The sequence below is a fragment of the Syzygium oleosum genome, unplaced genomic scaffold (genome assembly GCF_021117445.2).
Source record: "Syzygium oleosum isolate NSW1041296 unplaced genomic scaffold, Sole_v2.1 Sole_v2.12, whole genome shotgun sequence".
NCBI lineage: Eukaryota > Viridiplantae > Streptophyta > Magnoliopsida > Myrtales > Myrtaceae > Syzygium > Syzygium oleosum.
In genome coordinates, this window is record NW_026607496.1 from 9090222 (window position 1) to 9116836 (window position 26615).

Sequence of the window (26615 nt, forward strand, 5' to 3'; positions counted from 1 at the left end):
TGAGAATTGCAAGCATGGAGCTCAAGGTACATATTCTGTCCAAGATGGTTTTCTTTTTAAAGGAAATCGCCTATGTATACCAAAGAGTTCTTTTAGAGAGCTCTTGATCCGAGAAGCGCATGGAGGAGGCCTAGCTGGTCACTTTGGTATCAACAAGACACTTGAGGTCCTCCAAGAGCACTTCTATTGGCCAAAGATGAATGGAGATGTACATGCTGTCATCTCGAGGTGTGCAACTTGTCAAAGAGCCAAAAGTCACTTTCATCAAGGCTTGTACACACCACTTCCTGTCCCAGTTCAGCCTTGGGAAGATGTGAGCATGGACTTCATTGTTGCTCTTCCACGCACTCAAAGAGGGAAAGATGCGGTCATGGTGGTGGTTGATAGGTTCTCTAAGATGGCTCATTTTGTACCATGCCACAAGGCCGATGATGCATCTCATATTGCTGATTTGTACTTCAAAGAGGTTATCCGTCTTCATGGAGTACCTAAGACTATTGTTTCTGATCGTGACTCCAAGTTCTTAAGTTACTTTTGGAAGACATTGTGGGGAAAGCTTGGAACAAGACTCCTATTCAGCACGGCTTGTCATCCCCAGACCGATGGTCAAACGGAGGTAACCAACCGTACTTTAACCACTCTACTTCGTGGTTTGGTGAGTAAGTCTTTAAAGGATTGGGATTTGAAGCTTGCGCATGCTGAATTTGCTTATAATCGATCTCCTAGTTATACTACGGGACGATCACCATTTGAAGTTGTTTATGGCATTAATCCTCTCACTCCAATTGATTTGATTCCTATTCCATCTAACTCTCAAGTGAATTTTGATGGAAAAGAAAGGGCTGAATCTATGAAGAAGCTCCATGAACAAATTCGTGCAAAGATTGAAAAGGCTAATGAGACTTATAAGAGGAAAGCAAATCAGCATTGCAAAGGAATCCATTTCAATCCAGGTGACCTTGTGTGGTTACACTTAAGGAAGGAAAGATTTCCTTCTCGCCGCAAGAACAAGCTCATGTCAAGGTCAGATGGTCCATTTAAAGTTCTTGAACGTGTTGGCAATAATGCATACAAGATTGAGCTTCCTGGAGATTATGGAGTCTCGGCCACTTTCAATGTGGGGGACCTTGCACCATATTTAGAAGATGAAGACCTTGGAAGATTTGAGGGCAAATCTTTTCAACCTGGGGAGAATGATGCGGTTGCATCCGAAAACCCCCAACATGTAGAAAACCCCCAAGCTGGTGAGAACTCAACTTCAAGCCTAGCTTTACTAATTGGCGAATGCAGCTTGAAGAATGGGTACTATGTACTTCATTGGGTCAAAGAAAGTGGTTGAATTGAAGCCCAATAGGAGTTGTATCAATGGGAGGTCGAGTGGAGCTGTTCTCGTGCACTTTGGATACCTTTTGGTAATTTTACTTGGTGGCTACGGTTGAAGTACAAGATTGCACAACGAGATTGCACAAGATTCATTATAGTTTCCTATTTTGAAGATTTTATTTAGATTCCTATTTTAAGAGTTATGTTGATTCCCTTTTGGTTGTTTCCTATTTTGAAGTCTTATCTTGGGTTATTTCCTATTCTGGGATTTCCTCTTAGGTTTGTTTCCTAATTTGTTGTTTCCTATCTTAAGTCCTAGTTTCTCTTTAAATAAGGGTTCGGCCTACATTGTAAGGGGTTGGTGAATGAATAAGAATTCCTCTGAGTGAGTTGATTCAAATTTTTAGGCATCTTTATCCTAAGAGAGTGGTTTCTCTTTGGTGGTGAGCCGAAGGTCCTTTATCCTTGAGTTGGTGGCGTTGCCTTTATGCTCTCGGTGGTGAACCTATTCAAACTCAATCGAATCTGTGGCTGGTGGTGCGCCTTTAGGCCGTGGTGAAGATTGTTCTATCCCTCTCGGTGAAGATCCTTGGTTGATGGTCTAATCTTTACGCCTTGGTTCCTAATCGAATCTTTACTTTATTTGCTGTTTGGATGCTTTGTGGAATCACTCGCCCACGCACGCATCACTTATAGACGGTGGACATTGTGAAAATCTGGGGAATTGCTCTTTCTTGGAGACTGAACCTTTAGAAGAACACAACATCGACTTGAGATCAAGCCATCGAGGTCTTCATGTGTGGCTCGTAGAGAGTATTGAGATCATGATATTAAAAAGTAAGCCATCAATACCCTCGAATAATCTTTGAGAGAAAGAAAGAATCAAAATGTTTTACGATTTGATATTATAATAAGATAATATACTTTATTTATTGAAATTAATAAAACTTAATATATATTTTCTGATCCAAGTTTATATTGGCAATTATACTACACATACAAAGAAATATTTATGAACGCTTGCCCACGTAAGCCACCGGCTACGTAACTAGTTTTATCTAACCTAGATTTGTACAGTCGATATCATCTCATTCTTACATTATTTTTAGGGACATTTCCAATATTTTGTAAAATCCTACGCTAACAAATCGTACGATACGATTTTGTGAAACTAATTTTGAGAGAATAGCAATTAATCAAGACAACCACGTTCAATACGTAACAATTCCCCTTCTTGTCACTAGTGCTCTAGTTTAAGCCATGTCTTTAAGTAGTTGTTTACTATAGTATGGCCATATCTGTGTTGGGCTGTAGCCATCCCATGAAATGTTGTGACTTTGTTTAATAATTATACGTTCTTTTTTTAAAGCTGCAATACCTCAAAACTCGATGAGGGTGCTTCTAGAAGTGTTAGCAACTGAAACCGCGAGATGCTACGGGTACGATGAATTTGCCCGACAACTTATAAAAAGTGTAACAAAGACTGTACCAAACAGGCCCTTGGTATATAAAGTAAATTATCAAACATCACACAAGAGGAAGATGTAAATCAACCCTCTCGTTCAGCTACCCAGGTAAAGCCCGCAATTGCAATTTGATAGTGATTAACATCCATCCTTTTTAGCTGACCCAATCATGGAGGTGCCTTTTAACCCAAGGAAGGGGCACATAATTCCAGTGCAAATCTCTGGGCCTTGGCCCATTTAACCTTATCTAAATCATCTGCAACATTGGACCACTTTTATGTTGCACTTGGTTATTAGCTCATCCTATCGAACTCGGTGATTAACATCCATCCTTGTTCCTGATAAGACGTAGAAAATGGATTAGACTATGCTGAGTACGTAGACTTCATAAGCCTCTAGATTTAGACATCTTCAAATTTCTCGTCAGCTCACTGATTTTAACAACTGAGATGAGTTTCATCGTTTTTCTTTCATTTGTCCTTTTTTTATGCTTTTTACCTTTCTTCTTATTCCTCAAAGAGTCACTTCGCGCCATCCAATTCACCACAACCGGCCGTTACCGATGCACATCTAGCTGCTACCGCCACCCTAGCCATTTGATGGTGCCCAAATTTGGCATGTCCATTTGAAGTTAGTGTGTGATTTTCTTCGGCCGAAATTACTCCATCCATTCGCGTTTGCCCTTGGTTCCCCTCCGATGCTTTAGTCAACACGTGTGCAGAAAACAAGGGGAGCTTTAGGAGAAGTGTTCCTTCTCACATTGCATCAAAGTGCTTTGAAGATAGGATTTCCCATATTAGGAACAGGATGACCCCCAAGATTGTGTTTAAGGTTTGACCTATATCAACACTACAACAAAATAAAGAACGTCAGTAAATACACGGTTATTTACACGAGAAGGGCTCCTGCAACATGCAGTGAGGGGTTTGAAAAAATGAATCTCCAGCGGATGCCATTCATATTATAAGAAAAAAGTCTCTAATTGATTTCAATTAGGGATAATTCCCTACAAGATATTTTGTTGACTAAATTCTAATTAGGAATCCCTATCGCTCACTCACATCAAATTCCAATTAAGTCGCATTTAAGCCAAAAAAGAAAACAAATAAATAGTTGTTTCGCCAAAAAGTGTCGACAAAGTTACATTCAAAAGATTGATCAATGAACCAATCAACGCAGGATGTAAGAGGTCCTTTGTTGATTCTCATACATAATTTATGTGAATTGACAAGAAAATTAAAAGTACAAAGACCAAGGGCAATAATCGTGGCCAGCTATGTAAAATGGTATTGGAATGTAAAGATAGCAAGGAGATAAAATTTAACAACTAGTGTTCGTTAAGAAGATCTCCAATTGATTTCAATTAGGAATAATTCCCAACAAGGTATTTTGTTCATTAAGGATGCGTTTGTTTGAGGAAAAGTGTTTTCGGGGAATCTGTTTTTCGGACTTTCACTCGTTTGATTCATCGAAAATGATAAGTTAACTAAAAATACTTTCCAGTCAAGGAAAACATTTATGTATAAAATTAGAAATGTGAATCCCCTAATCTAAGAAGGTGAAAATATTTTTCAGAATTACTCATCTCAAATTTGTTAATATTTTTTCTTTTGTTTTCTTTCTTTTTCCTGGTCTTGGCCACAAGCGCAGGCTAGCGAGGCTAAGCTCGCTAGCCTACGCCCGGGACCATCAAGGTCGGGCTCAAACCCCTCGTGCCCGTACCTAATGCTACGGCACCTGAACTCGGGTCCACAAAAGCCGTGCTCAGTCCTCAACGCTTGAGCTCTAGTCGAGTTCACAAAGACCGTGCGTGGATCTTTGATTAATGAAATTATTCTTATAAAATATTTTTCTAAGAAAATCAAATTTTTAATTATTTTTTATTATTAAAAAATCGAATTTTTTTTATTATTTGTTAATCTCTTTTTCTCTTTTCTTTTTTTCTTTCTTTTTCTTTTCTTTTCTATTTTCTTCTTTCTTTTTCTTTTTTTCTTTTCTCTTTTCTTTCTTTTCGTTCCTCCTTCTTCCTTCGCCGGCCGCGTGTCTGGGCAACGGTTGGAAGCTCGGTGACTAGCCAAGACACAGGCTGGCGAGGCGAGCTCGCTCGAGGCCTCGCCAAATCCCGGCGAGCTCAAGCTTGCCCGGGGTCGAGGATGAGGTGGCCGAGGTGGACGGAGTCGGCGTAGAGGGAGGTGAGGTCGTCGGAGATGGCTGTAGTGGTAGGGGTGGAGAGGAGGAAGGAGCGGCGGGTGAGGTGGAGAGGTGGATGAGAGGAAGAAGAAGGAAAAAGAAAAAAGAGAAAAAATAATTTAAAAATAAAAAATAATTTATAATAACTTAAAAATATAGAATTTTTTGATAATTTTTACCATCAGATTTTTCTCACTAAACAATTGAAAATACATTCCAAATCCTTTTTAGGTTTTAGCCATATATCGGAAAATGACTTCCTGAAAAGTATTTTCCAGAAATGATATATTTTTTGCGAAACAAACGCACCCTAAATTCTAATTAGGAATCCGTATCGCTCACTGGCATCAAATTCTAGGTAAACCGCATTTAAGCCAAAAAAGAAAACAGATAAGCAGTTGTTTCGTCTTAATGAGCCAGTCGACACAAGTTGTAAGGGGTCCTCCACTGATTCTTGGACTATAATCGAGAACTGACAAAAAAATTAAAAGTACAAAGACTAGGGGCAATAATTGCAGCCAACCATGTAAAAGGGTATTGGAATGTAAAGATAGCAGGGAGATAAAATTTAATAAATGATATTCATTGATTGATTGGCCGTCTTTTGCTCAAATTACAATCCTAATACTTATAGCTACTGGCGGTAGTTAACAACTAATTAATCAGCATATAAGCCAAAAAAGGGAAACATATAAGCAATGTACAATTCTTTTGTGTTTGTACGAAGGCCTAATACCCAAAAAAAGGCAAAAGGACACTATAAGTGCCATAAGTTGTGTACAGAGATCACTTTGGTGCCATAATTTTTTTTCAGATCACTTTGGTCTCAACTTTTTTGAAAAACAATCACTTTAGTGCCAACGCTGACATGGCCGCCGGAAATCTGACGTGGCTCTTTTTTATTAATTTCCGATGCTAACATGGCTCATCGGAAATCTGACGTGGCTCGCCGGAAATCTGTCGTGGCTCTTTTTTTGGCCGGAGTCACTAAAGTGATCTTTTTTCCTCTGATTTGGCACCAAAGTGATCCGAAAAAAAGTTATGGTACCAAAATGATCTCCGTACACAACTTATGGCACTTATAGTGTCCTTTTGCCCCAAAAAAAACCTCAAACTTTAGCTTTTATCCCATTTCTACCTTTTATCTCATAAAAAACCTCCAACTTTAGGTTATGTCCCAATTCTACCCTAAAAATTTTTTTGTCTCATAAAAAACCCTTAACTTTAGGTCAAGTCCCAATTCTACCATAAACTTTTTTCTGTCTCATAAAAAACCCTCAACTTTAGGTTCAGTATCAATTTTACCCTAAACTTTTTTTATCTCATAAAAAAATTTCAACTTTAGGTCAAGTTTCAATTTCACTCTAATTTGTTTATTTCATAAAGATCTCTATTAACCCTCTGTCAAAATCGCCCTCAGGATTTTGCGCTTATCGATCTCTCATGCTTGCGAATATTCCATCTCTTGAGGTCAGAGAGTGCTTGGGACACTCAAACAGCTCTTACTTGAGAGATTTCAATCTCTTGGTTGTCAACGAGAAATTTTGGACGGAGGGTTAATGGAGTCAGATTTGTGACTCAAGTAAAATTTTGTAGTTTTTTATGAGACTGTAAAAATTTTACAGTAAAATTGAGACTGGACGGTAAAATTGGGACAAGACCAAAAGTTTGAGGTTTTTCATGGGGCAAAAAAAGGCTTAGGGTAAAATTAGGACAAGACATAATGTTTAGGGTTTTTTATGGGACAAAAAAAAGTTTAGGGTAGAATTGGGACATGACCTAAAGTTAGAGGTTTTTTATGAGACAAAAGGTAGAAATGGGACAAAAGCTAAAGTTTGAGGTTTTTTTGGATATTAGGCCTTTGTACGAACTAGTTTATCCTTTTTTGGTAGGCGCTTTTACGAACTAGTTCAAATCCTTATAATTCAATTCAAAGTAAGCCGAGCAAACCTTATTGTGGGACGCGTTTTTGCACATGCTACCATCATTGATTACTGCCTGGCATTAGGAACTATTCTTAATTTATGGTGATGAATTAGCTTATATGATCCTGCTTTCAGTGCCTTGGATGGCAATTCTATCTCGGTCATCGCTGTGAATAGTCGATGGAAAATTTTATTCCCTTTTCTTGCGTGGCCCTGAATACTGTTACTTGTTTCAATCCACCCGTATCACTCAGCAGAACAGTTTTTGCATAGGCCATATCAACTTTGTATTTATCAATTCAACTCGAGCAATCATATTTTTACAAGTCAACCTTAAACTTTTATCTGCAACCAAGATGAACCAAACCAAACTATGCTTCAGGGCAAATAAAAATTGACAAAAAAGAGAAGGAAAAAAAAACTAGAAGATAGCAAGGGAAAAGGCCTAAATAATTACTGATACACACGTGGTCAAAAGCAGGAAATAACAATAAAGAAATGCTCACGTACTTATCCTTGGGAAAAAAGACGGAGAGAAAGAAGTGCACAGTAGAATCTCATGCATTAATTTACAGTTGATATGGCCTAATAATGCTGCACTTCCATTCGATGGATCAATTCCTATGGGCAAATCCAATGTGCAAGTGCCCAAGCTCTCTCATAACGATGTCTATCTCTTCCCTTAAACTATTGTATTATCTGCTAATCACGTGCCTTGATGAAGTTAGATAGGCATGGGCACGGCTTGCTTCAAACCAAACTGTCAGGGCACAGTATTGTGGATAATACACCTCGAACCAGTGGTAAAACCTTCCTTTCACCAACAGTTTGGAAGGACAATCAACCGGGGCGAGCACATTGACCCAAAAATCAAAAGACTGCTTTTGAGGGAAAAAGTCATAGAAAGAAGGGAAGTCGGGGGCATAAGGAGAAACTCGAAGCCACCTGATTCAAATTCAAGAATTCATCGAAGAAAATTTTTTAAGGGAGAATCCTCGGTACATGCAAATAAGGACGACTCAACAATCGACAACCGGCAGAATAAGAAAAATGGGGTTGAGAGTCCAATTGCCCATAATAAGGCAGAACACGAGGTTCATCACCAAAGAAAGACAGCAAGTATAAGGCAATCCAAGCTTGAAGAAGCCAAAACTGGCCAAAAAGGGTACAGCCTTCCATAGACCGCATAGCTGAAGAAGCATGGGTAAAACTCCTATACAAAGTAGTGAGAACAAGTGGACCTAAAGCAATTAGTATACCTGCCACAAGACTAGAAGCAATGCCTGGAAGGTACTTGACACCTTGACCGCTGGATGGAAGAAAACGAACTTGAAAAGCCAAAAAAGCAAGCAGGCTGCATGCTCGGCATCAGTGACTAGACCAGACTTTTGATAAGTCTAGTCGGGAATCTTCCATAAGCTAGAACGCTGTTAGGAACAACGGTAGGATTGAGGAGATCAGGAGGACCAATATCCTTTACGGGTGAGCCATTAGGAAGGAAGCCAGCAGCGTAAGCATCTAAAAGGGAGATCGACATGGGGCCTAGGGAAAGAAGAAGCAGTTGGTCGATGGAGACCAGAAGCTGATTGCATCGCTTGGAAGACCCAGATTTAAATCCTCGTTGATGCTACTTGGAGAGCAGTTTCAATCCCCGCCTTTTTCCAAGCAAGCTGTATCTGATTGTCGGCCTTCATCCGTAGACACCATGTATAGAAACCTACTTCGAAAATAGGGAAACCCGACTCGAGAAGGTTCAGTAGCTCAGATGTCTACAATAGAAGGCCTTTGAATGGGAAGTAATTCCCCACTCCTTTGAGGAAATCAAAGCCTATGAGAGGCTGGGATTCGGAGGTGACTTTTGAGGCAAGGACCGAGGATAAGCCACTCAGGGTACTCATAAGTCAAGTTCAAGAGATGAAAGCAACAATTATCAGATTGCTCATCATTTTTTAGACTATCAAACTTGACTATATAATCTGGAGAAGAATACTGAGGAAGATTGGGAGCCATGGAAAATAATGGAGCTTGAGACGAAGAGAAATCGAGGGCTTTAGGCCAAACGGAAGACTATGGTTTAAGGCTGGAAATGAAGAAGGAATAAAAATCAAATTTTTTTGCAAATGTATATTTTCCCAGGATGAACAACGATTCGCAAGACGACAATTCGAAAAGATACGATCCTTAACGATGACGATCCGCATACCAGAGACGATCAAGACAACGTGTCGGAGTACCACAAGGTACAATGAGCTGGCTGATTGCGCGGAAAATACGAAGCGTTAAACGTTAAAGCCGCCTACGGAAGAAGGGTGCGCACGTTTAAGATATGGTTTTAAAAGAATTAAAACTTTTTTTAATTCTTTAATTCTTTTAAAAGGGGCATTTGTTTAAACCAAAAAATAAGCGAATCGTTAACATGAACAAGCACGTACTTGACAAGTGAGTGTGGACAACCACATGAGCAACACGTGAACAATACCATGCACGTGATACCATAATGACGACTGTAGAGATTGATATTTGCTTATCGACACTGATACACATCGGTTGCACATATTTAGTTATCGATGCATGACGACGGACTGCTGGCAACTATCGATATGGATACTGGTAATGGGTGAACACTACAAAAAAATAAGGATTTAGCCACGAAAATTCGCGACAAAAAATTATTTGTCGCTAATTTGCGACGAATTTTGCCACAAAAAATAAAGTCGTCGCAAATTAGCCACGAAAAAATATTCATGGCTAATTTCGTCGCAAATTAGCGACGAAAAATTAGTCGTGGCTAATTTACGACGAAATTAGCCACGAAAAATTTTTCGTCGCAAATTTGCGACGAAAAATTATTCGTGGCTAATTTGCAACGAAATTTGCGACTAAAATTTATTCGTGGCTACTTTGCGACGAAATTTACAACGACAAATTATTTGTGGCTAATTTGCCACGAAATTTGTGACCAAATATTATTGGTGGCTAATTTTCCACGAAATTTGCGACGAAAAATTATTCGTGGCTAATTTGCCACGAAATTAGCGACGAATTTTTTATTCGTGGCTACTTTTGCAACGGATTTTCCGAAAAAAATAAATTCGTCGCTAGTTTGCGACGAAAAAAAATGTCGTTGTTAATTTGCCACGGAATTTGCGACGGAAGAAAAATTCGAAGGCATTTTTGGGTTTTGGATTTTAATTAGCCACGAATTTTGCCACGAAAATCCAAAACCCCGAAAAATATCTTGTGACTAGATTTTCGTGGCAATTTTGCCACGAAAATCCAAAACCCCGAAAATCCCTTGGGACTTCATTTTCGTGGCAAAATTCGTGGCTACATAACCCCGAAAAATATATTGGGACTTCATTTTCGTGGCAAAATTCGTGGCTAATTAGCCACGAATTTTGCCACGAAAATCCAAATTCGGATCCAAAAACCCGAAAAATATATTGGGACTCTATTTTCGTGGCAAAATTCGTGGCTAATTAGCCACGAATTTTGCCACGAAAATCCAAAACCCCGAAAAATCCCTTGGGACTTCATTTTCGTGGCAAAATTCGTGGCTAATTTAGCCACGAATTTTGCCACGAAAATCCAAAACCCCGAAAATGCATTCGGACTTCATTTTCGTGGCAAAATTCGTGGTTAAATAGCCACAAATTTTGCCACGAAAATCCAAAACCCAGAAAAATACCTTTGGACTTCATTTTCGTGGCAAAATTCGTGGCTAATTAGCCACGAATTTTGCGACGAAAATCCAAAACCCTGAAAAATACTGGTGACTTCATTTTCGTGGCAAAATACGTCGCTAATTAGCCATGAAAATCCAAAACCCCGAAAAATACCTCGTGACTTCGTTTTCGTGGCTAATTTAGCCATGAATTTTGCCATGAAAATCTAAAACCACGAAAATGCATTCGGACTTCATTTTCGTGGCAAAATTCGTGGTTAAATAGCTACAAATTTTGCCACGAAAATCCAAAACCCAGAAAAATATCTTTGGACTTCATTTTCGTGGCAAATTTTGCCACGAAAATCCAAAACCCCAAAAAATACCTTCGTACTCCATTTTCGTGGCAAAATTCATGGCTAATTAGCCACGAATTTTGCCACGAAAATCCAAAACCCCGAAAAATACCTTCGTACTCCATTTTCGTGGCAAAATTCATGGCTAATTAGCCACGAATTTTGCCACGAAAATCCAAAACCCCGAAAAATACCTTCGTACTCCATTTTCGTGGTAGCCACGAATTTTGCCACGAAAATCCAGTCCCCGAAAAATCACTTTTGTGATATCCACCCCCACCCCAATTTCTCTCTCTCCACTGATTCCTCATACCCCCCTCACTGTTCTTCCTCCCTCTCTCTCTTTCGTTTCTCTCGATATACCTATCCGCGCGCGCGCAAATCAGTCTCATTAAAGCTTTTCCGTCGGTAAGTGTCGTGGCTAATTTCATGACTAATTGGCGACGAGGACGGTTCGTCGCAAAACTATTCATCATTGGATTCGTATTTTTTGATCTTATTGAATTTTTTTTTTCGTCCTTACTCATTCGCCGGTCGCCGGTCTAGTGACCGGCGAGACATCGCCAGCCATGGGGCGAGGTCGACCGGCGACCATGGCCAGGCCGCTCGGCCTCCCCCAGATGTGGGCGACGGCGAGGTCGATCGGTGGCCATGGCGAGGCCGCTCGGCGTCACCCAGATATGGGGGAAGGCGAGCGGCCTGGCCATGGCCGCCGGTCGACCTCGCCGTCGCTCACATCTGGGCAACGGCGAGGTCGACCGGCAGCCATGGCCAGGCCGCTGGACCTCGCCCCATGGCCGGCGATGTCTCGCCGGTCGCCGGTCCGGCGACCGACGAAGCAGTAAGAGAAGAAAAAAAAAAGAGAAAAAAAAAACTCGAAAAAAATAGAAAAATTATTTAAAAATGAATCATAAGTGAATTTTTTTTTAGGTATGTGTCCAATTGAAAGTCTCGCAATCCAAGTGAACGTTGCAATTTTCATCAAATTGATCACATTCTACTACAAAGATTTCGGTCAAATACTTGGGTAAGTGTTCTTGACATGATAATTTTTTTCAATTGCAAAGTAATTATTTTGTGAAAAATAAAATTTTTATTTGTAGAATTTTATGGTTTTAATTAAGAATATTAAAATGTAGATATTATATTTTTAAAATTTTACAAGAATTTTTTATTTTTATACAGACACAATGCAAAGAGACAGGGGTTGGATGTATAATAAGAACTTACCTGGACGTCGAGGATTGACCGATGAGTTTCGTACTGGGTTGGAACTATTTTTGGACTTTGCTAGTAGTAAATATGAGTTTATGGATGGAAATAAGTTAAGGTGTCCGTGTAAAAAGTGCAGTAATGGTAAATTTCATGTGTGTGATAAAGTTAGAGAACATCTTTATAGATTTGGATTTTCTCGGAACTACTATAATTGGACTTGCCATAGTGAACCATTTATATCTGATGACGGATATCGAAAAAGTGACCAATTTATAGTTAGGAAAGAATGTAGCTATTATGACCAATTGAACCCAAACGAGAGGATGGTGATTGATGCAGCTGGTCATAATTTTGTTTCAGAATCGAACCATACAAGTACTAGTTTTACTCCTACACTTGAACAAGTGAGTACTAGTCATGCATCACAATTAGAAGAGATAGGAGTTACAAGTTTTGATGAGAATGTGTGTAATGGAACTTTTCAATCTAATCAGTTCTAGGAAGTGTTGAAAACAGCAGATGAACCTTTATGGGCAGGTTGTGACAACCACACTAAAGTATCAGTGACAACAAGACTGTTAAATATCAAGGCAGAGCACAATGTGTCTATGGATTGCTTTAACTCTTTCATTGAAGTAATGCGGGAAACAATGCCTTGTGATAACATCATGCCAAGTGATTTTTACGATATGAAAAAGTTAGTGGATAACTTAGGTCTTCCAGTTGTAAAGATTGATGTATGTAGTAGGGGTTGTATGTTATATTTGAGAGATGATGAAAATGCAGAATCTTGCAAATTCTATAGTCAACCTAGGTACAAAATTAACAGGAGGCATGGTCGTAATCAGAAGCGTAGACCATGCAAGCAAATGTTTTATCTGCCCTTAATCCCCAGATTGCAAAGGTTTTATGCGTCTCAAGCCACTGCTGAACACATGACTTGGCATGCAAATCATGAAACAGAAGAGGGTCTAATGTGTCATCTTTCAGATGCAGAGGCATGGAAACATTTTGATAGAACTTACCCCGAGTTTGCGATAGAGCCTCGAAACATTAAGTTAGGTCCATGTGCTGATGGATTTACCCCATTTGGGAAAATCAGGAAAAAGTTATTCATGTTGGCCAGTTATCTTAACTCCATACAATCTTCTACCCGGTATGTGCATGAATACACCTTATATGTTTTTGACATTGATCGTGACTGGTTTGCAAAATCCGAAAAAGTTGATAGATGTTTATATGCAACCATTGATTGAAGAGTTACAACAGCTATGGGATGAAGGTGTCCCTACATATGATGTTTCTACTGATCAAACATTTGTAATGAAGGTAGCTCTTCTTTGGACGATAAATGACTTTCCAGCTTATGGAATGTTATCTGGATGGAGTACAGCTGGGATCTTAGGATGTCCGATACGTATGGAGAGATCAAAATCATTCAGATTAAAACATGGTAAGAAGCCCAGCTATTTCGACTGTCACAGACAATTTTTGCCGATAAATCATACATTCAGAAGGAATAAAAAAGACTTCATCAAGAATCGGATTGAAAGAACACATCCACCATTGAGGTTGACTGGTCATGAAATTTGGGAGCGAGTGCAGGACTTTCCAACTGTTGTTGAAAATCCTCACGGCACAACTATTGCATACGGAAGTACACATAAGTGGACTAAACGTAGTATATTTTGGGATCTACCACATTGGAAGGCCCATCTTATTCATCATAATCTTGATGTCATGCACATAGAGAAGAATATTTTCGACAATGTCATAAATACTGTGATGGATGTTAATGGAAAAATAAAAGACAACTTGAACACAAGAAAAGATATGAGAGATATTTGTGATCGGCCAACACTAGATGCGGATGCAAGCAGCAGGGGACCAAAACCGAAAGCAGTTTATACATTGGACAAGGAGCAGAGACGGGTCCTTTGTCAATGGTTGAAATCTGTGCGGTTTCTTGATGGATATGCTTCGAACCTCGGGAGATGCGTTGATTTGAATGAATGCAAGTTGACAGGTCTGAAGAGTCATGATTGTCACATATTTATGGAAAGACTAATTCCAATAGCCTTCAAGAAACTTTTACCAAACTTTGTTTGGGGCGTCATTACAGAGTTAAGTAATTTCCTGCATGATATTTGTTCAACAGCGTTAAAAGCATCACACATGGAGAAATTAGAGAGAGATATTCCAATTATTCTTTGCAATTTAGATAGGATATTTCCTCCATCATTTTTTGATTTAATGGAGCATCTCTTAGTTCACTTGCCTTATGAGGCCAAAGTTGCAGGTCCTGTCCAATTTCGATGGATGTATCCATTTGAGAGGTAAGTTTTTTTTTAAATAAATTTGAAATTACTTTATTATATATTATGTTCCGATAAACTTTTTTCTATTGCAACTAGGTTCTTATATCATTTGAAGAAAAAAGTGAAAAATAAGGCATGTGTCGAAGTTTCAATTTGTAATGCATATATTATGGAAGAAGTGACAACATTTGCATCATACTATTTTGAGTCGCACGTGCAGTACAAGAGACGGAGAGCAGGAAGAAATGATGAGGGCCCCATTGATCCCAATTGCAAATCGTTCTCTATTTTCAATTATCTGGGTCGACCAAGCGGCGCATGTAAGTTTCGTTACTTAACAGGCGAAGAATGGCAGGCAGCCCATACATATATTTTACTAAACTGTCCAGAAGTTGAGCCATACTTCGAGTAAGTGTAAATTTGCAAGTATATGTATTGTGTGTCAAATATTTGCTAATATATAAACGGTATTTGTTAATAGGATTTTCCAAACTTTAATGTATGGACTACCACCAAATGAGTTTGACCGTATGTGCGATGAACAATTTGCAGCATGGTTCAAAACATATGTAAGTTGCATATGGACGAAAACCAAGTTATTAATATTTTATACATCATTTATTAAAATATATATTATTGACTTTGCGTGTGTGACATTATATTCACAGTAATCATGATCAAGTTGGAGAGCAAGGATTGCTATATCATCTGTTGTGGGGTCCAAAGTCAAAAGTACGAAGTTGGCCAGCATATTTCATAAACGGGTATAATTTTCACACTCGAGAATATGGAATGGGAAAAGCCACAATGAATAGTGGTGTATGTGTTCAGTCATCCAATGGTGGCAGTTCAAAAGATGATTTTTATGGCTTGTTGGATGAAATCATAGAGATAGAGTACCATAGACCATTAATGCGGGTTGTGTTATTTAAGTGCATGTGGTTCGACCCCGTCAAAGGAATGAAAGTGCATACAAAGTTTAATTTGGTTGAAATAAATTACAAGAAAAGGTATATGAAATATGAATCATTCGTCTTGGCACAACAAGCAATTCAAGTATATTATGTATCATATCCTAGTTTGAAACGTGACAAAGCTGATTGGTGGGCTGTATGTAAACCAAAGCACGAAGAAAAATCGAGGAACACTGGAAGGACACAGCATATCAACAAGAGGAAGTTTGTAATACGGTTGAAACTGAGGAATACAACATTCCAACTTTACGAGATCCATGTGGAGCAATGATAGATGTAGATCGAACTGAAATTCGCGAATCAAATTTAGAAAGTGATACAGAATCTGATTTTGAGACTGAGGATGAAGATGATGCTCATGAAGACGAAGACGAAGGTGAAGATGAAGGTGGTGAAGATGAACGTGAAGATGAAGATTATGATTTTTGAGACTTTTTACTAAATATGTATAATTATTATTATTATTGCAATATGTGTTTATTATTGTTGTTATACCCCAAAATCCCGAAAAATATCTTTGCCACGAATTTTACCACGAAAATGAAGTCCCAAGCATTTGGGGCTACATTTATGATTACGGCTCTCTCTTCTCTGTCTCTGTCTCTTTGTTTTTCGTTTTTCGTTTTCCCTCTCCTTCGTCTCCTTAGAGGGAAAAGCTTGTGACCCAAAACAATTCCCCCAAATCCCTCAATTCCAAATCCCTCTCCTTCGTCTCCTTCGTTTTCAAATCTAGGCTAGGGCTTTTCCCGGCCTCGCTCCACCTCCCCCATTCCTCGCCCGCTTCCGGTGCCGGCGGAGCCGAAATCGCTCCGGTTTCCTTCGCTCGAGACGACCTCCTTCGGCCACTGCTCCACCCTCCCTTCGTCGCCCGCTTCCGGTGCCGGCAGAGCCGAAATCGCTCCGACTTCCTTCGCCCGGGACGACCTCCTCCGGTCGCTGCTCCACCTCCCCCATTCCTCGCTTGCTTCCGGTGCCGGCGGAGCCGAAATTGCTCCGGTTTCCTTCGCCTGGGAAGACCTCCTCCGGCCGCTGCTCCTTTCGGAGTTCGTCCTCGTTTCTTGCCTCTTCTTTCCCCTTGGTCTGGACCGCGATTCTGGGGCGAATTTCGAGCCAGCATCAGCTCAGGTTAGTTGGCTTGTACCTGCTGTCTGCGCATTTTCCCGCGTTGCGTTGGTCGTGATGGTTGGGATATGTGACCCGTCCGCAATTGGCTTCGACCTCGGTGATCATCGGTCGGCCTTGATCTTCGTTTCTTGCTGTTTGAGCTCGATGCGGCGGTCGTGTCATCGAATTGGGGCTACTTTAGCTGGAAATGAGCAAGTCTGGAACATGTGCCACTTTCTTATTATCTTCATCCTTCTCTTCTAGCTTAAGCTGCTCGGTTAATTCTTTTATATTCACAGAACTCCAGCAATTTCAGCTTGGTGAGGTGCTTGATTCCTGATGGCATAGTCTTCAACTATTTGCATCGCTGGATGATCAATTTCTCCAGCTTAGACATCGCTTCCTCCTCTATCTGTACAAATGTCAGCTTCTCAAAATGATCAAGACCTAATATCTCGAGCTTTTGAAACCCTTTAGCCTTGAAGCATAGTGTTTGCCAATCATAAAGCTTTTGAACAGATTGTTGGTTCTGTCATCATCCGCATCTATGTAGTAAAGCTTTTGTATAGATTGAAGAGCTCCGATTTGTGCTGGGGTGCTGAAGCCATATTTGTAGTGCGTATAGGATAGTGACGAGTTCTGTTGTCCAATTTGAACCTCATTGTGAATTGAGCACCGACGAATTCTATCTGGCCACACTGAGTTTTGTTAGTCAACTATGGCTGCAAAGTTCTGAAAAATGAGCAAGTCTCTAAACTGGAAGTTGCCCTAGTTTCCCTGTTGTGTAGTTAAGAAGGTACAAGGTTGCCTCGAGTTTGGATGTTGTGGCTAGTGCTTCATTAATGAATTCAATAATGTGATTTATCTGTTGCCAATTGTTTGAGAAGCGATTCCTTGGCAAATTTCACTGGTCATTTGAGAGCTATGGTGAACGGCCCTTGCAATTGTGTTCAAATAATTTGTTGCATATCTTCTCATCATGTTGCAATGTCCTACTGAAGAAGTATTACTCATATCACATCCAGTAAAAATGCAAGTTGTTGATTAGTTTTTTTTTTTTAATATATGAATTATTGTAAGTTGCATACATGCTCGTTCAGGTACTATCCATTCCATTATGCTCCCTTTGCTTCTGATCTCAAGGATTTAGCTGTTCTGGAGATCACATTCTTCTTTGGAGAGCCTTTTAAACCATTTGATCAGCTCATGGGAACCTTACCATCTGCAAGGTTTCTTTTTGTTTTATTATGCTTTTGATAATATTGAGGACCGTTATGCGAGTCCTTTTTGTAGTTCAGATTTTCTGCTTAGACAGCTCATATCTGGTGTTGCAGCGCAAGTGCTCTGCCAGAACAGTACAGGAGATTGATGACGGATCCTTCCTCACCAATCCTTGACTTTTATCCTTCAGGTATACTAACCAGGAGCAGGTGATGCTTATCAATGCAACTCTCTCTCTCTCAAAAACTTTTCCTTGTTATTATGTTGACAGATTTCGAGATTGACATGAATGGAAAGAAATCCGCATGGCAGGTATGGGTCTAACTTGTCCTGACATTGTTCTTGCTGTGGCTATCTTGTGTGAATAATGGAAAGTATATCTTTCTTGAATAAGGGTGTTGCCAAATTGCCGTTCATCGACGAGAAGAAATTGCTCACTGAAACGAGGAAACTGGAAGTCTCTTTAACAGTGAGAAAGTTTTTATCTTGAATTTTATTTTCCTTCACCTGACTGGACTGTCATAGCTACTTTCTATCTTTCTTTAACGTTGACATTTTCTATTGTGTATTAACATTTAATCAAGATGCTCTTTTGCAAGACTCATATTGGATAAATGAGTTTTTTTAATGAGTGCGCATTCTGAGTTTTTGGTCCAGGGATACTAAACATTTGTAGTCGAATGAAAATGTTTTGATAAAGCCTTTTAATAGCACTTCCATGCTTCACTGTTTGTTAATATTGTGGCAAGGATATTTTCCTGCTTATTTGGAGACCATTACTTGATCAATTCTGAGCTTAGCTTAGGGTTGTGGCAAGGAGTGTCATGTTCTATGGAGGTGGAATTTTGTAGGCTGACCTTGTTGAACTCCAAGGGCCCGTTTGGCAACGTGCCAAACAGTGAAAATTTCTGTTCTTTTGTTCCCAGAAATAGTTTGGGAACAGAAATGCATTTGGTAAACTTTTTGTTCTCGGGCACATTTTTTCAAAAATTTGTGCCGAGAAACAGTTTTGGAAGAGAAACAAGAAGTAAAAAAAAGTTGCTTCTTATTTCTCGGCACAATTTTGAGAATCAGTTTTTTTTCTTCTTTTTCTTTTTTTTCTTTTCTTATTTTTGTGTTGTTCTTCCCTGGGCTGGGCCGGCCGCCGGCGGAGGCGAGGGCAAGGCGCCCTCGCCCAGATCGGGCGAGGCCGAGCCTCGCCGTCGGTCGCGACGGCGAGGTCGGCCTCGCCCAGCGCGGCGAGGTCCAGCCCTCGCCCTCGCCTCCGCCCGGTGGCCGGTCGCCGGCCGCCGCCTGTCGCGGCGACCGGCCATGGCCAAAGAAGAAAATGGCGGAAAGAAAAAAAAATTTAACAATTCAAAATATTATTAAAATATTATTTGGGAACAGAAATTTTGTGTAGTTACCAAACGCATTTCTGTTCTTTTCTACTCTAGGAATAGAAATTTTGGACAGTTTATCAAACGCCTTCAAATACTCAGAAATTGTTTCCGGGCACAGAATAAAAAAAAATCATTTCTGTTCAGAAATAGTTCCCGGGCACAGAATGGTATTCATGCGCACCCCAAGAGTCATCGATGCTGTTTCTGCCTTTTGACTTTCTTTTTTTCAAACATCAGCTCATGATTTTCTTAGGTGGCATTGTTATCTGCAACTCCTATGTAATTCAATTTTCTTTCTCATGATGCTCGAGAATGCTCACAGTTTGACCTGGTTTATATAGAAGGAGGAGCAACTTCGAATTGGTGTGATGTTCGATTTGCTCTATGTTCATCCGGTTCATCCTTTGTCACTACAAGTTCATATGTACTACCAATTAAGCTATCAATTAGGGCCATATGAAAGATATCCTGTACCAATTGACACAAATGTTAGGACAGTATGCCTTTTTCTTGCATAGAATTTTGTGTGAGAATTTTGACGAGGCTGCCATTAGGTAACTTTATATTCTGCTGCATTCATTTTTTGCGAATCTTTTACAGCGGTGGAATGAACGGATTCCTCTGGCTAAGTGAGAGGAATGTACTGACCAATGTAATTCCTTCGCCTATCCATGGATTGGAGGATATTGTCAACAATCAAGTATAGTAAGTTTCTTATTTGCTTTTGTAATTCTTGGGCGACAAACTTGAATCATTCACAATCCCTGTTGCTTTACAGTAATGTTACTTATCTCAATCCTGCAAAGCACAAGCACATCCCCAGACCACCTGCTGGTGTTGTCATTCCTCCAAAGGTACATGATGCTCTTACTGGTTCATATATGTTAATCTAAAAGCAAATATTTGTATTTTGTTCTCAATGTATACAATATAATTGGAAAAACGTTATGTGCATTATGTAGGGCTTTGTGTTTGATGTTACATGAGGCCTTTTCCCTTTCAACATTTCTATGAAATATCAATACGGTTGAAAAGCGCGGATTATTTCATATAGGAGAACCTTTTTCAAATTACTGTTTAGGTCTCTTTATATTGGATGTCATGACAAGAAAATGGATGGCTCACTTGTTCACTTTTATAGGTTTTAGGACCTTTGGATACCAAGCCATTCCCTGTGTTATGGCATGAAGATAACAGTGGTAGGCGCCAGAATGGAAGAGAAAGGTGAGAATGAACTCTGATGGTCTTGCTGTCTCGGTTGATGTCTCTGTCGGTTTGTTTTGTATTTCTGCTGCTGCATTGGTGGTTTGTATCAATTTAGAGGCTTGTGGTGCAATAGATTTTGCAGTTGAGAATGAAGTTGAAACCAGGGACATTTGGAATAAAATTTTGGTTACTCCTGCAGGCTATTGAGTGTGTTTGTGGAATCTTTGGAGATCGTTTTCCCCTGTTGTTTCTGTTTAGAGACGCTTCTTTCTTTTCTCTCCCCATCTAAATGCAGTGCTTGTAATCTTGCAGGCCATCAGTACCTGGAGCAATGGTCGGTCCAATGCTGGGAGAAGCAGCTCATCGTCTTGTTAAGAGTACACTAAATATCAAGTTGAACAACAATCAATCCTCTGGCATCTTGGAACCACCACGCAATCGAAACTTTCTAGGATATTATGCAGTTAATAGACCAAGACCAGCTGCTCCCTCTGGGTACGAAAGGGGCTTCAGTGAAGATACCCACCAGTACCATGGGAATCACAACTACACTATTATTTGAAGTCAGTTTAGATTAGGGGAGGGATTGTTTATATTGAAACTCCATTATTGTAGATTCTCTTTGGAGCTGCAATGTTAAATATATATTTTAGCAATTAATTTTGCTGCTAATTAGATTTAAAATCGAAATCGTCCCTAAACAATATTCGTCGCAAACTTACTAACTAAAAAAAAAATAATTTTTCGCAAATTAGCGACGAATTTTGCCATGAATAGATTTCGTCGCAATTTAACGACGCAAAAAAAAAAGTTTCTTGGCAAATTAGTGATGAATTTTGCTACGAATATAGACTTCGTCGCTAACAAAAAAAAAAGTTCTTGGCAAATTAGCGATAAATTTTGTCACGAAAAAAATTCGTGGCAAATTAGCCACGAATTTTGCCACGAATAATTAGCGACAATTTTTGCCACGAATATTTAGGGACGACTTTTACCACGAATACAGTTCGTGGCAAAATGCGTCGCTAAATATTAGTGCCAAATTCGTCGCTAATTTGCCACGAACTGTATTCGTGGCTAAAAAAAGGAAAAGGAAGAAAGAACAAAAATAAAAAAAATCAGATTTTTATTGAAGTTATAAAAAAAATATTCACAGTATTTTAGCAACATATATTTTTAAAAATTTATAAGAAATAAGTTTTTTTTAATTGGATTTAATATTAAAATCTTTTAGCAATATCGGATCGGGTGTGGGTCGGGTCGGGTTTGGGTCGCTAAATTTGTACTATATGAATATGGGTCCAAACGGGTTAAATGGGTAAATATGAGTTGGACCATTTTCAACCCTATCCAAATCCGACCCGACCCGACCCGACTTACCTATTTGACACCCCTATAGTAATACACGGTTAAATGCCGCTATGTTTAATAAACTTTTACCAACATTTTACAAATGCGGTTATATCCATAAGCTTTGCCCTAATTCATAAATCCAATAATATGCATTGCTTTTGTCAATGTTTACGGGTGCCATTATATTTATAACTTTTGCCAACGGGAGAAAAATACTAGAAGTATCAAAAGTTGTGTACAGCGCTCACTTTAGTGTCAAAAGTTTTTTTCGGATCACTTAAGTACCAAATCGGAGAAAAATATGATAATTTAAGTGCAAATTCCGGCCAAATTGATTACGTGGCATTTAAAATTAAAATTATTAATATGACTTGGCATATTTTTTAAAAAAATCTAATCCACGTGGACATCCAAAATGACGTCGCACAATCCAACTAGCATTGAAGTGATTATTTTTTAACAATGATCGGCACTGAAGTGATTGCTTCAAACAAAATTTGGCACTCAAACGATTATTATTTACAACTTTTAGACGATGTCGTTTAGGGGTTATATGTTGACTGAGACGTCAGCGAGCCACGTAGAACTGAGAAATTAATAAAATATAGTCACGTCAGATTTCCGGCGATTCAGATCGAAATTGGCATTTAAGTGATTGTTTTTTTAAAAGAATAGCACTTACGTAATTCGAAAAAAAAAATTGATACTAAAATAAGCGCCGTACACAACTTTTAACACTTCTATTGTCCTTCTTCCTTTGCCAACACTTGCTAGTATAATATTCTTACTTTTTCTCGATAATTGTTTGCTAACGTTATTTACACAGGAGAAGGGCTCACGCAATATGCAGTAAGGGGTTTGAAAAAATAAATCTCCAGCGGATGCCGTTCTTATTGGAAGAAAAGGTCTCTAATTGATTTGAATTAGGGATAATTCCCTACAAGATATTTTGTTGACTAAATTCTAATTAGGAATCCCTACCGTTTACTTGCATCAAATTGTAGTTTTTTTTTTGGTAAGGTGCATCAAATTGTAGTTTTTTGGTAAGGTGCATCAAATTGTAGTTAAGTCACATTTAAGCCAAAAAAGAAAACCAATAATCAATTGTTTTGCCGAAAGGAGTCGACAAAGTACCTTTCAAAAGATTGATCAATGAACCAATCCACATAGGATGTAAGGGGTCCTGTGTTGATTCTCGAATAGAAAATGTAAACTGTCGAGAAAATTAAAAGTACGAAAACTATAGGCAATAATCGTTGTCAGCCATGTAAAGGGCAGTGTAATGTAAAGATGGCAAGAAGATAAAATTTAACAACTGGTGTTCATTGATTGATTGACGGTCTTTTAATCGAATTACAATCTTAATACTTATAGCAATTAGCAGCAGTTAACAACCAGTTAAGCAGCAGTTAAGCCAAAAAGGAGAATAGATAAGCAGTGTACAATTCTTTTGGGTTTGTACGAACTAGTTCTTTTTTTTGGTCGGAGTTGTACGAACTAGTTCAGAAGCTCATAATTCAATTCAAATTAAGCCGAGCAAACCTTACCGTGGGAAGCGTTTTTGCACATGCTATCGTCATTAATTATGCCTGGCATTAAGAACTTTATGCTTAATTTATGGTGATGAATTAGCTTATATGATCGTGCTTTCATTGCGTTGGATGGAAATTCTAGCTCAGTCATCGCTGTGAATAGTCGATGGAAAGTTCTATTTCCTTGTCTTGCCTGGCCCTGTGTGCTGTCGCATGTTTCAATCCTCTTTTTTCCGTCAGCAGAACAGTATTTGCATAGGACATGTCAACTTTGAATCTTACAATTCAACTTGGAAATCAGATTTTTACAAGTCATCCTTAAACTTTTACCAGCAACCAAGATGAACTAAACCAAACTATTACTTTAGGGCAAATAAAAAAGGACAAAAAAAAAGAAGGAAAAAAACTAGAAAACATGGGCTAATTCAAAAAAAAAAAAGCATCAACTTTACCTTAAGTGACAATTTCTGCTTGAACTTTTTTTGTTTGTCTCAATAAAAAGCATCAACTTTTACTCGAGTCTCAAATCTGGCCCCCGTAATGTGAAATTTTCAAATTATTCAGGCCAAATTTGGAAATTAAGTGAAAATTTGTGATTTTTTATGAGATAAAAAATAGTTCGGTCCAGAATTTTCATTCAAAATCCAGTTAATGCTTCTTTTAGGAATTAGGCCTAGAAATCAGAAAGGGAAAAGGCCTAAATAATTAATGCTAAACTCGTGGTCGAAAGCAGGAAATAACAATAAGGAAATTGCTAACGTTCTTATCCTTGGGAAAAAAGATAAAGGGAAAGAAGAGAGGGAGCCGAAACTTCTGCGGGGGCCTTTGCGGCCTATCCCGATCTTGTAGGGCAGGCACTACGGATGCATTATTTATTTTAACATATTAGTGTTTGCATGCCATGCATCCCAAATTTTCACCACATCTTTTTCTTTTCTGGTGAGAGAGAATATTCTTTGAAAGTTTTTACATCTTGGTGATTTCGAAATTCGGACAAGAACCAATACAAAGCCTTTTAAGGACTTGCTTAGGTCCTGATACTTGAACCAAACTATACTTCAAAGCAAATAAAAAGGGACATAAGAAGGAGGAAAAAAAACTAGAAAACAAAAAGGCAAAAGGCCTAAATAATTACTGATAAACACGTGGTCAAAACCAGCAAATAACAATAAAGAAATTGCTCACGTACTTATCCTTGGGAAAACAAGATTAGAGAGAAAGAAATGCTTAGTATAATCTCATGCATTAATTTACCGATGATATGGCCCAATAATGCTGCACTTCCATTCGATTAATCAATTCCCATGCGCATATCCAATGTGCATGTGCCCAAGCTCCCTCACAACGGTGTCTATCTCTTCTCTTAAACTATCGTATCAATTGCTAATCACGTGCCTTGATTAAGTTAGATAGGCATTTTTAATTACGTTGAATCGATAATTACTTCATCGTTATCATAAAACCCTAATTTTCTACGGTATGAAAAGACGCGCTTCCGGGCGTGAATTTTCTTGTCCATCTCTACACGATTTATTTACTCCAGCCTCTTCCCTGTTGACGGTTCTCGTCTGTTGGATTCCATTCCGGAGGCGAAGCGGGTCTGAGTCGGGAATTTATCACGCAAGAATTCGTGTGGTCTTACGCAGTTTCCGGCTGCACAACAGACGTGTCGGATTCAAATGTTGTACCTCGGTTTAAGAACAATATAAGCTTTGTCGAGGTCAAAACTTGGTTAGGAGTTACAGTCAAAACGCGGAAAATATGGAAAGAGATTTGACACGGCTTTAAATCTTTATTTGGCCTAGGGGTAAAGACATGGGAAAGAGAAGTGTTAGAAGCGATATTCGAAAGAAAATTAATCACCCTCGTTTGCACGAAAGAAGAAAAGGGATGGATTGGGTTCGAGCGAAATCTTAGAAAAAGCAATTGGAGAGAAAATCTATCGTGCATGAAAGAAGAAAATGGAAGGCTTGGGTTCGAGCGAAATCTTAGAAAAAGCAACTGGAGAGAAAAGTTATCGTGCTAAATATAGAGGAAAAGTCGAAAACAAAAAATGACCATCCGAATAATTTTCTCACCCATTTTTGTAATGATGCCGTCATTGCATAAAGAGTATCAATAGCCAGTTTGTATTACATTTGAAAATTTCCATCTTTTTTTTTTCTTTCTCCTCACATTTTTTCCCTATCCAAACATCATAGGAGAAAATCATGGTTCATCTCCACCTTTTTCCTTCTAGTAATCTACCATTTCATTTGCTTTTCTCCTCATTTTCGAGGAAAGAAAATGAAATAAATCAGGAAAAAATATAATTTTCTCTCCCTTCTCTCTTCACAAAAAAGTTAAAATTTGTCTAATTTTCTCCACTTTCTTTTCATTTGCCCCGCCCCCTCCCCTCCTTTGCAAACAATGCATTGATGCTGTGTTAATATGTTTTTAAACACTTGACTTATCCAATATAAGATAAGGGGTCAAGCTAATAATGGGAGTCTTCATGTCACTTGTTAGACATACTTAGTTAAGAATAATTTCGTTAGAAATATTTTATGAAATTTGACCCATGCCTTGTAGCGCCTCAAATCTTGCAAAATTGAGGGTTGCCAGTTTGTAGAGTCCCCAGTTCCTAGGACTTTCCCAAGTCCAAGGTTGGAGCTTGCCACCACATCTAATAATACATAAGCTAAAAAACACACAGGAGTCAGCCCCAATCAATTTAGTTAACCTATGTCGATTGGACACCTAAAATGCCTAAGCAACTATAGGGAAAATAAACAACTTAAGTGACATGTGCAAGGTAACTGGTTTAAGTGCGTTAAGCAGAGGCTGAGGTTGGGGTTTGGGTCACTTGAGCTTGAGGGACGGATTAGCAAAAGCGCAACGCCCTTTCGATATCACAACTTCTCAATTAAGCTATAATTTGCATTTATTTTGGATTTGCTTCAAAAGAGATTGAAAATTGAATTTTGCCTGATACGCGATCAAACAAAAAGATCCATCTACCTTAGTTTTTCGGTTAGCAATGTTGTGGTGCTGGTATGACAGTCGGCATCAGCATCTTCATTCGCATTTTTAACAAAAAGATTAACTCGAACAACAAGATATACAATTTAGAAGGATTCCATTGGCCAAACAAACATAAATAGGCAACATCGAACGAATTGAAAAAATACAATGATTAACGTCGTCGCTATTTTAAATCAGAAAAATCTAAATATTTTCATGAAATATATAAACACTGAGATGTAAATTCGCGCGCAATTTTTCCAATAATATTCTAACTTTTGACGGTAAAATTAAAATTTACTTTTGACCCTCGCTTTAGCAAAAAACAAACACGCATGATGTAAAGGCAGAAGTTCAAGTTGCCGATGAAAGGACAAGAAGAT

The 26615-nt window shown here is 38.8% G+C and overlaps 1 protein-coding gene across 17 annotated transcripts; it reads left to right on the top strand.

The window, feature by feature from the left end:
- Nucleotides 1–16257: 16257 nt before the first annotated feature.
- LOC115666879 (5'-3' exoribonuclease 4-like) lies at nucleotides 16258–21000 on the top strand. Of its 17 annotated transcripts, XR_008817648.1 has the most exons (9): nucleotides 16258–16556; nucleotides 16835–17764; nucleotides 17870–17946; nucleotides 18028–18068; nucleotides 18151–18225; nucleotides 19480–19843; nucleotides 19917–19992; nucleotides 20280–20362; nucleotides 20657–21000. XR_008817648.1 is itself a non-coding variant. In XM_056316549.1 (7 exons), exons 4-7 carry the CDS (start codon nucleotides 19638–19640, stop codon nucleotides 20904–20906), a joined length of 615 nt encoding a protein of 204 aa, XP_056172524.1. In that variant the 5' UTR covers nucleotides 16258–17764; nucleotides 17870–17946; nucleotides 18028–18225; nucleotides 19480–19637; the 3' UTR covers nucleotides 20907–21000. The 17 variants fall into 17 exon arrangements, 12 of the variants coding, with proteins under 12 accessions (XP_056172524.1, XP_056172533.1, XP_056172526.1 ...); XR_008817644.1 differs by having other exon boundaries at nucleotides 16258–17764; nucleotides 19480–19992; XR_008817645.1 differs by lacking the exon at nucleotides 19917–19992 and having other exon boundaries at nucleotides 16258–17764.
- The last annotated feature ends 5615 nt before the right edge of the window (nucleotides 21001–26615 follow it).